At 38.0% G+C, this 9,883-nt stretch overlaps 1 protein-coding gene across 2 annotated transcripts; it reads right to left on the bottom strand.

The window, feature by feature from the left end:
* Window positions 1–1,742: 1,742 nt before the first annotated feature.
* On the bottom strand, window positions 1,743–4,435 carry ccl25a (chemokine (C-C motif) ligand 25a). 2 transcript variants are annotated; one of them, XM_014141165.3, is made up of 5 exons: window positions 4,205–4,435; window positions 3,626–3,747; window positions 2,812–2,929; window positions 2,470–2,566; window positions 1,743–2,379 (listed from the first exon to the last, which is right to left on the bottom strand). In XM_014141165.3, exons 2-5 carry the CDS (start codon window positions 3,684–3,686, stop codon window positions 2,350–2,352), a joined length of 306 nt encoding a protein of 101 aa, XP_013996640.1. In that variant the 5' UTR covers window positions 3,687–3,747; window positions 4,205–4,435; the 3' UTR covers window positions 1,743–2,349.
* Window positions 4,436–9,883: the final 5,448 nt, after the last annotated feature.

Below are 9,883 nucleotides of genomic sequence, written 5' to 3' on the forward strand. Positions count from 1 at the left end.
TAAAGGTCTGTAGTGAATTCTATCGACCCAGAACCATAAAAGGGACAGAGAGAAATATTTAACAGCTGTAATAAACACATCTCGATGGGAATATTAGGGATATTACTGTGCATTTTCAGAAAAGCCACTACATGTGCAGTATGTAAGTATATTGGTAGTTTTGAATGCTGATAGATTCTGTTAACCTCTTTCTACTTAATTTATGAAGAAAATTAACATTAACAAAGGAACGGTTCTCTTAGTGGTGTCATAACTCATCAAGCATTAACATTTATGAAGGAAATGTTCTCTTAGTGGTGTCATAACTCATCAAGCATTAACATTTACAAAGGAACGGTTCTCTTAGTGGTGTCATAACTCATCAAGCATTAACCCATTACAGTCTAAGCCGGGGGAAGGGGGAGGGGGGTCAGGAAACAAATTTATATTTTGACATGTATTTAACCCCTTATTCTTTGTCACTAAACACTCTCCATATACACTTCCATTAATTTTTTCAACTGGTGCTGGAGACCTACAACCTAGTCTAGTGAGGCCCGTGGGCGTTCTAGAGCAAAATTACACGTAGGACATATATGTGAGACTGAGTCTCACCTTTCCACAGATGGGTCACAAGAACTTCACTACACCCGCAAAAAAACATCTGCTAAACACATGTAGGTGACCAATAAAATTGTATTTTATTTGATTTATTAGTGTGTCGCCTAAAGTGTTCGGACGCTACAGACAGAAGTTTGGTAGATCGGCTGTACCGACTTCAGACGAGTCCCAAGACGCTTGTGGGGGTCGTAGAGCAAAACAGAAAACACCATCCTGTTCATGAGTCTCATCTTTCCATAGAGGGGTCATAATAGTTTCTAGGCCAAACTGTTCGGACGCTACATTTTCAGGATGTCTCATAGTCTGACAAACACCTCTCTAGCTCTGTCACCTTTCGACCGCAGATACAGAAGTGCGACATCGGCGGATGCGGTGGATTGAAACAAATCCAATATCTCTATCTTAAACTGGCGTATTTTGATGGGGATTTTGTATTATGCTAATTAGTCATAGACTCTAGAGGGTTAACATTTATAAAGGAACTGTTCTCTTAGTTATGTCATACCTCATAAACCATAAACAAAGCAGAGTGAAACGCAGTAAACAACTTTATTAGTATTTGTTAGTGAAAACCAATATAACAAGCGAGAAAAAATATACATTTGACAAAAATCTACAGTATCAAAACATACACAAATACAAAGAGATTTCATTCAAAAATGGTAGGCACTTATACTTGGTGGCACTATGGTTGGTGGCGCTATGTTCAATACAAATCAAATCAAATTGTATTTGTCACATGCGCCGAATACAACAGGTGTAGACCTTACAGTGAAATGCAATACCAGATTTTATGCAGTGGTGTAAAGTACTTAAGTAAAACAACTTTTTTGGGGTATCTTTACTTTACTTTACTATTTATATTTTTGACAACTTTTAGTTTAACTTCACTACATTCCTGAAGAATAGAATGTACTTTTTACTCCTTACTTCCCTGACACCCAAAAGTACATTTTGAATGCTTAGCAGGACAGGAAAATGGTCTAATTCACACCCTTATCAAGAGAACATCCCTGGTCATCCCTACTGCCTCTGATCTGATGGACTCACTAAACACACATGCTTTGCTTGTAAATGATGTTTGAGTGTTGGAGTGTGCACCTGGCTATCCATAAATAAAATAAAACAATAAAACAGTGCCGTTTGCTTAATATAAGGAATTTTTTATTATTTAAAATTTACTTTTGATACTTAAGTATATTTAAAACCAAATACTTTTAGACTTTTACTCAAGTAGTATTTTACTGAGTGACTTTCACTTTTACTTGAGTCATTTTCTATTAAGGTATCTTTACTTTTACTCAAGTATGAGAATTGGGTACTTTTTACACCACTGGTTTTATGCTACACACAAAAAAACTGTACAAACACATGCTCATACACTCACACGCTCACATACGCACACGCACACACACACGCACACACACGCGCACACACACGCACACACACACACACAGGTTCCGACAGGGTTGCTATACAGTAAAATGCAGCCAATTCTCATGGCTGGGCTGGCTTCAACAGGTATGGGTGTCTGTTAAAGGAATAGCAGAACTGCACAGTAGCAGAAAGTATGCATCATTACCAGTTAGATCTCTGTTAAAGCAGCAGATGACTTCTGCAGTAGAAAAGCAAAAATGTCCCTCAAATGACCAGACATCATCAAAAATCGTACTGATTTACAACAGGACTCGTCACGGCAGGATGGCAGAGTAAATGGTTATAGACAACACGGTCTCGAAGGCAGAGCGTCTAGCCTTTCAGCTTCTTTAGCACCTTCATCTGCTGGAAAACAAATATATTGGTTTCAGGAAGATGAATGAAATCAATGAATGAATAAATAAATCCAGTTGTAATGTTAGAAATTCTCACCTTTTTACTCTTCTTGGTTTCAACCTTCAGCATCAGTTCATTCACCCATTTCTCTCTGGGGTCAGCACAGAACAACCTGCCTCTCTTCATGGTGAACCTGACGTGGACAGGAACAGAAATAAAAACTCAGGGTGACCTTCAAAACACGAACGCTGATGTAGGTTATAGCCTAACAGTTAGTAGTTGAACCTCATGAAGTGAGTGAACGTCCGCAGTGCATCACAGAGCTGGATGTCTCGTCCATTGAAGGTACTTTTTTTTTTTTTTTAGCTTTTCACATGTTCTGTATTACTAAAGTCATATAGCATGGTTACGCTCCTCTTATTCTCAGTCAGGACTTACACTATAGCGTGGATGTTGCAGCCCCCATCCGTCTCCTGCCTCCTGTAACTCGTCACCATCCTCACAGCAGTCTTCGTCACCCTCCGCACGTACTTCAGACAGCAGTCTTCATATGAACCTGGGGGGCCATGGAGAGGATCGCAGCTCAACATCTGTACTTTATGATTAATAAAATAAGAGAAGGCCCCCAACTCTGCACAGAAATTAATCAGTGTATTACATTCTTTTTTTACATTTGGTTCAAAATGGAATAAACAGATTTTTTTTTCTTCCGCTCTCAACCTTAATTCTAAGAGTGAAGACCTTCTTTTTGTCATTGACTGTTTCAGGTTGGAAGTGCACAGGTTCGATTCAGCATCAATGAAGAAGAGGATGTAGATATGGCTGACAGTCTTTGACCCATATGTTACTATCAGTAAAGCAAAGCTAACAACACCACCGACTGAAATGCTATCCGAAAATCAGTGATCAAATAAAAACAGAACAGCACTCAGGGTGAGGCTGGCTTATCTCTCTGAGAGCAGGGGCCAGTTGGTCGTATCAAAGTCCTTGTATCTGTATTTGTCCTGTACTTTTCCTGTACTTTTCCTGTATTTTTCCTGTACTTTTCCTGTATTTTTCCTGAATTTGTCCTGTATTTTTCCTGTATTTTTCCTGTATAACAGTGCATAATATGAATGTCAAATCCATGAACAACAACTCATTAATTAATTAAATGTATTGTACAAAAGCCCGTTTTACATCAACACTTGTCACAAAGCGCTTAATTAACAGATACCCAACCCATGTTAAATCCTATTTATACTAAACGTACCTTGGGCCAGCGTGACGCATAGACAGGCTAGGATTAGAATGAACATTACGTTGAACCGCATGGCTGGATGTGTGGTCGTGGCTCTGTGAAGAGATCCTGGCGGTGCAGAGTGGAATCAAACCCTGCAGCAATACAGGAATAGCCATAAACCTTTATCAATGTCTCTCTGCTTCCAGCAACTTCCCACGTCTTACTGCCCCAAGCTATCCACTTTCAAATCCTTTTGTAGTTTTACCTAGGCTATATGATAACATTTGTATTCCATTGCTAATGGACATCAGCAATCACCTTAAAATAAAGTGAACTAAGTATGCACACTTTTCAGTCCAGATGTATAATTATATAGAAAATAGTAATACATCCAATTGTATACAGCCTATATCAACTCACAATATCCTGTTAAACTTTTTGCAAGCTAAAAAGTGAATAATACATATTTCACTGATGATAATACACAAAATCTATAACATTCAAAACTATGCAAAACCATATGCTTTTCATATGACAGTGACACAAAAGTAGTAATGCTTGCATTCTAGAAGGCTATCCTGTACAAAGACAGCTATCAGTACTACTCACAAAACTCTGAAGGAGATAGGATGTCTTTAGTTTGCTGCTGTTTCCTTGGTTCTGCTGGGTGTGCAAGGGAACATGCTCTTATGTAGTTAGTGCCACACAGACAGAGCTTAGATTGTATTACCTGACATGTCACACCCCTGTGCACCTGAGGTACTCTGACTTTTACTTTTTTATTGAAGTTTGATTTTTATTGGGTAAGCAGAAAATTGATTGACACATGGAGCGTTGTTTAGAAAACTTGCGAAAATAGATATGGGCTCTTGATAAATCTGGGCAATCTCCAACTGAAGGACGGTTATACTTTCGGGTTCACACAATTTACTTCTCTTTAAATAGGGCAATATCTTAGACATTGAACTGAAAGGCCCAATCAAATAGTACAGTTAATTCAGTTTCTCATGGTTGTGAAATTATTTTCATTTACCAATTGAGAGTTTGGAACTATATTGTTCTATCTGCATTATTGTCTATATGCAGTTATTGACATAGACTTGTTCTGTTCAATGTTCTCTACCTATATAGTACACTAAATAACGCCAATTCATGTTGTTAACATTGATGTCACCGTTCAAACCGAAGAAGGTTCGGAACTTTAAAGCCAATTATCTCAGAATCATCTTTTGGTCCCAAGCTCTCGCAATGGCTTTACCGATCAAGTCTAAGACGAAAGGGCTCAGCTGTGATAGGTATGTGTTCTTATCTCTTACATAATGTGTTCTTGATTCATGGCCAAATGTGGAAGCATTATTTACAAAACGCAAGTCTAAAACTCTAACTATTAAAAGGATTAAATATTAGACTCAAACTTGGCAACTTTTTTTTTTTTTTTTGACGGGTCTACAAAATCTACCCAAAAGCCTCTGTTGAAACTTGCCATAAAACGAGCCTGGCCCTTCGCTACTTAAATAGTTTTAGGCTAATTGTCATAGAAAAAGATGTGTGACACAGGGGATACGGTAGAACATGCATGTAACTCAGGGAGCAGATCAGCCATCATATTGTCTGGTAACCTGAGAGACTCTTCTCTACTACTCTCTTCTATTAAAGGGAACAGTGTCAAAGATCATTGTTTTTGCTTCTCCTTTAATTGGTTTTATTGTCAGCGGAAGTCCACACTTTTTACTCCCAACAGATAAAGTCATGGCTTCCTTTATCAAGCCAGGAAAGCCCATTAAAATTCCTATCTCAGAATTGCCAAGATAGTGAGCCTGACCAAACCTCTCCATTGTAAAACAATGTTTTTTCTGGGAAGACTGCTAGAGCCAGGTACTGTATGATTAGAATGGTCCTAAGACAGTGCTCAGACCATACAATCTGCAACCTCATACAACATGATCTCAAATCATTAATACAGAGCTTTTTTCCCACCTTTCCTTTCCTTGTAAAATAGACAAAGCTTTATTTTACAAGGGAGCCCTGCATATACACAATTTACAAAAACAACATAATACAAATATACAAAATTACTATCCATAAGAAAGTATAGGTTGCTGTAACATGCTACACACATTTCGGTGCATTTCCACTGAGGATTTACCCAGTGTTTTACCCAAAAGGCTCAGACTTTTCTGAGCCAGCACCCGTGTCTCACTGGGGTAAGCCTCCGGCGGACCTGCTCTGACTTGAAGCCAAGGCAAGGCCCTGGGTATTTTTCAGCTGTCATTTTCACAACAATGGCTTTACTGTGAACTTTAATACCTTCTCACAAAGCAACAGTTTTTAACGCTCACCACAAGTCTTTAGTGTCACACTCCTGATGGAAACACAATACATTTGCACTATGCAGAAATCGACTCTGCCATTTCCTGGTTGCTAAAATTCTAATAGTTCACCTAATTTTCAGTTTATGTGACAAAACAAAACAAGCAAGTATAGTGTAGAAAAACTTTCAGAGGAGGCTGGTGGGAGGACCAATAGGAGGACGGGCTCATTGTAATGGCTGGAATGGAATAAATGGAACGGTATCAAACATATCAAACAAATGGAAACCACGTTTGACTCCAATTACTCCATTCCAGCCATTACAATGAGCCCGTCTTCTTAGTGCTCCTCCCACCAGCCTCCACTGTAATCATCTAAATGTCTGTGAAAAATATTTGTCCATAACCAAAAATGGTGTATTTTCAGCTGTTTGAAGCTGGTGTACAAAACCGAAAATAAAATACCCAAAAACAAAACTTAAGAATGGGAAGCATAGAAATAGCACACATAGAACAAATATACCACTTCTTAGACTTGCATTCAATAAAAAAAATTACCTTTATTTAACTAGGCAAGTCAGTTAAGAACAAATTCTTATTTTCAATGACAGCCTAGGAACAGTGGGTTAACCCAAAAGCCATGTTGAGAAATAAGGTGATGAAAGAAATCAGACAGGCCAAGGCAAACTTTTTTATTAACATAATTGGTGAAGCAAAGGGAAATTCTAAATTGATCTGGGAGAATCTAAAAAAGTTAACAGGGAAAGACCATAGTAACACTACAAAAATACCTTGAAGGCAGAACTCAGTGTGTCAGAGTGAGCAATGAGCTGTTGCCCACTATTAGCTATGATGTGGGCGTGCCCCAAGGGTCAATACTGGGGCCCCTCCTGTTCAGCCTGTACATTAATGATCTGCCCTCAAATGTATGCAGATGATACAGTGATATATGTACATGCAAAGAGCAAACAACAAGCTGCACAAGAACATACTACTGTAATGGTCCAGGTTACAAAATGGCTCAGTGACTCGTGTTTGCATCTCAATGTGAAAATAACTGTTTGCATGTTCTTCACAAAGAGGGCAACAGATGCTACTGAGACAGATGTCTATGTGTCAGGGGAGAAGCTCCAGGTGGTGTCTGATTTTAAGTACCTTGGCATCATACTTGATTCCAACCTCTCTTTTAAAAAGCAGATGAAAAAGGTAATTCAAATAACCAAATTCAACCTAGCTAATTTCCGATTTATATGAAATTGTTTGACTACTGAGGTAGCAAAACTGTACTTCAAATCTATGATACTCCCCCACTTAACATACTGCTTGACTAGTTGGGCCCAAGCTTGCTGTACAACATTAAAACCTATTCAGTCTGTCTACAAACAGGCTCTCAAAGTGCTTGATAGGAAGCCCAGTAGCCATCGTCACTGTTACATTCTCAGAAAGCATGAGCTCCTGAGTTGGGAAAATATTGATCAATACACCAATGCATGTCTTGTATTCAAGATCCTAAATGGCCTAGCTCCCCCTCCACTCAGTATTGTTGTTAAACAGAAAACCCAAACCTATGGCAGCAGATCCAAAAGGTCTGCCATGAGAGGTGACTGTATAGTTCCCTTAAGGAAAAGCACCTTTAGTAAATCTGCTTTCTCTGTGAGAGCTTCCCATGTCTGGAATTCACTGCCATCAGACACACCTAACTGCACCACATATCACACTTTCACAAAAACATGAAGACATGGCTAAAGGTCAATCAGATTTGTGAACATAATCCCTAGCTGTGTATTGCCGCTTTCCATGTTGTCTGTTATCTGTAGCATGTGAGGTATGGAAACACTTTGTTGCTTTTATGGATTTTGTCTTGTTGCTTTTTGTCCTATGTTTCTCTGTCTGCATGCTGTGTCTTGCTTGTCCTATGTTGCTCTGCCTGTGCTCACTGCTCAATGATTGTCTGTATTGTAATTGTTTTTAATAACCTGCCCAGGGACTGCGGTTGAAAATTAGCCGGCTGGCTAAAACTGGCACTTTTACTGAAACGTTGATTAATGTGCACTGTCCCTGTAAAAATAAAATAAACTCACCACCTTGTTCAGGGTCAGAACAACAGATTTTTACCTTGTCAGCTCGGGGATTCGGTCTTGCAACCTTTTGGTTACTAGTCCAACACTCTAACCACTAGGCTACCTGTGCCCCAATAACAATGACAGATCTATAACTCACATTTCTATGTGAATTTGTTTGTATATAAAACGCTGGCGACAGCCTGGTGCGGGGGGTAAGTCGAGATGGAAAAGCAGGACTGCACAGATATGCCAGAATGTAAATATTGAATAACAATTTTTCTCTATAAACTCAATCTAATCTACTTTTAGAGTCATATAGGGATTTAGTGAGAGGAATTATATATCGTTGTAAAGAGGGGTTTTGTGCTCACAAATAATTTTCCCTCTGGAAATATCATGTTCTGACAGTTGTGACAATCTCATATGTTAAGCAGAGCTATAGGTAGTGCACTTTATAGCGTTTAGGTTGCCATTTGAGACGCACACTATGAGTCTAACTCTGACATTAAAGAGCCTCTGTCAGCGTGGCCTTAAAGCATATCTTCTTCAGTGTTTGGCCTCTCGTCTCCTCTTTCCAGCTGAAATACGATTCTATTGGGATTTAAACCTTTAAAAAAACACAAGGATTTTAGAAATTCTAACATTAGATTGTACTTTTTTAAATTTTTTAAATGGCTTTATTGTAAAACGCTATATAATGCTCCAGGATTAATATTGTTAGTTTCAACAACAACAAAAATCTGAACATAAAACAACATTTATAAAGCAAACATTATCCCTTAGAAATGATCTAGTTCAGCAAATACTTCAACAGTTTAAGCAAACTATATATTGCAGAACAGTGATTACGTATATTTTTCAGAATATTGCCCCCCAAAAAATTATCTTAAGGGGGACAGACATCTGTGAAGGAGTTGACGAGCCACTGGTGGAGTTGACAACAAATACTCAAAAAATACATAGAAGTTACATATAAGTTCTATACAAACATTTGTAAAATATAGAAAATTATTCATTTGAAAATCTCCAATAAAAACAACCATTCTTTAAGATCTTTCAGCACACTTTACGTTAGACAAAAATCTGGCGGATTTGAGGTTTTACGGAGTTGGCAAAAAATGTCATTTTTCTACTTCATTCAAGTGGTTTACAAAGTAGCAATTTTGTTTTCCCTCAGTTGCTTTTGACTGTAAAACCTAATTAAAATAAATATATTTGAAAATAAATTAATATCCTATCAGGGAGATGGAGTTGACAGTTTATGGATGTGACCAGGGTGATTTCAATATTGATTGTTTAAATCTATCAAAAGTAGAGAACTTTCCAGACCATGAATTGTCCTGTTGCACTATATGTAATGAGGACATTAATATTCATTTAGGATTTCATACAAATCTGATGGAGTTCACCAAAGTTACGGCCAATTTTTTATAGGAATCACAGTTTGAAAAAAATATTCTTTAAAGTCTGCGAGGGCTATTGCAAGAAACTAAATAAGATCCCTTTTCAGGTAATATTAATTATTACCAGGTTTTAGAATTATGAAAACCTTTTGGGGAGAGTTTGAAATTGTGATCCTTTGCTCCAGACAGATCTGGGCATAAAGCCGACATTGAAATGAATAATATTGAAAATATTTCAAAAATTCCAAAAGAGAGGCAATATCCTTGTCTCGCTAAACTTCATTTTTAAGATCAAATAATTCAACCAAAACATTTTTTGCTGTTCAACTATAAAAAATAAAGTTTCCCTGCCAGACAAGGATTGTTTCCGATTTTCATGAATCACTGACCTATATTGATGGGAAAGTGTCAGCCCTGAGTGGATATGTCATCTGATAGCGTTGTTCAGTGATGCTCAAGTCACTTTCACAACCGTGTCCCAAATAGGGCACCCTATTCCATATGTGCCCTGGC

The sequence above is a fragment of the Salmo salar genome, chromosome 14 (assembly GCF_965601325.2).
Source record: "Salmo salar chromosome 14, fSalSal1, whole genome shotgun sequence".
NCBI classification, from domain to species: domain Eukaryota; kingdom Metazoa; phylum Chordata; class Actinopteri; order Salmoniformes; family Salmonidae; genus Salmo; species Salmo salar.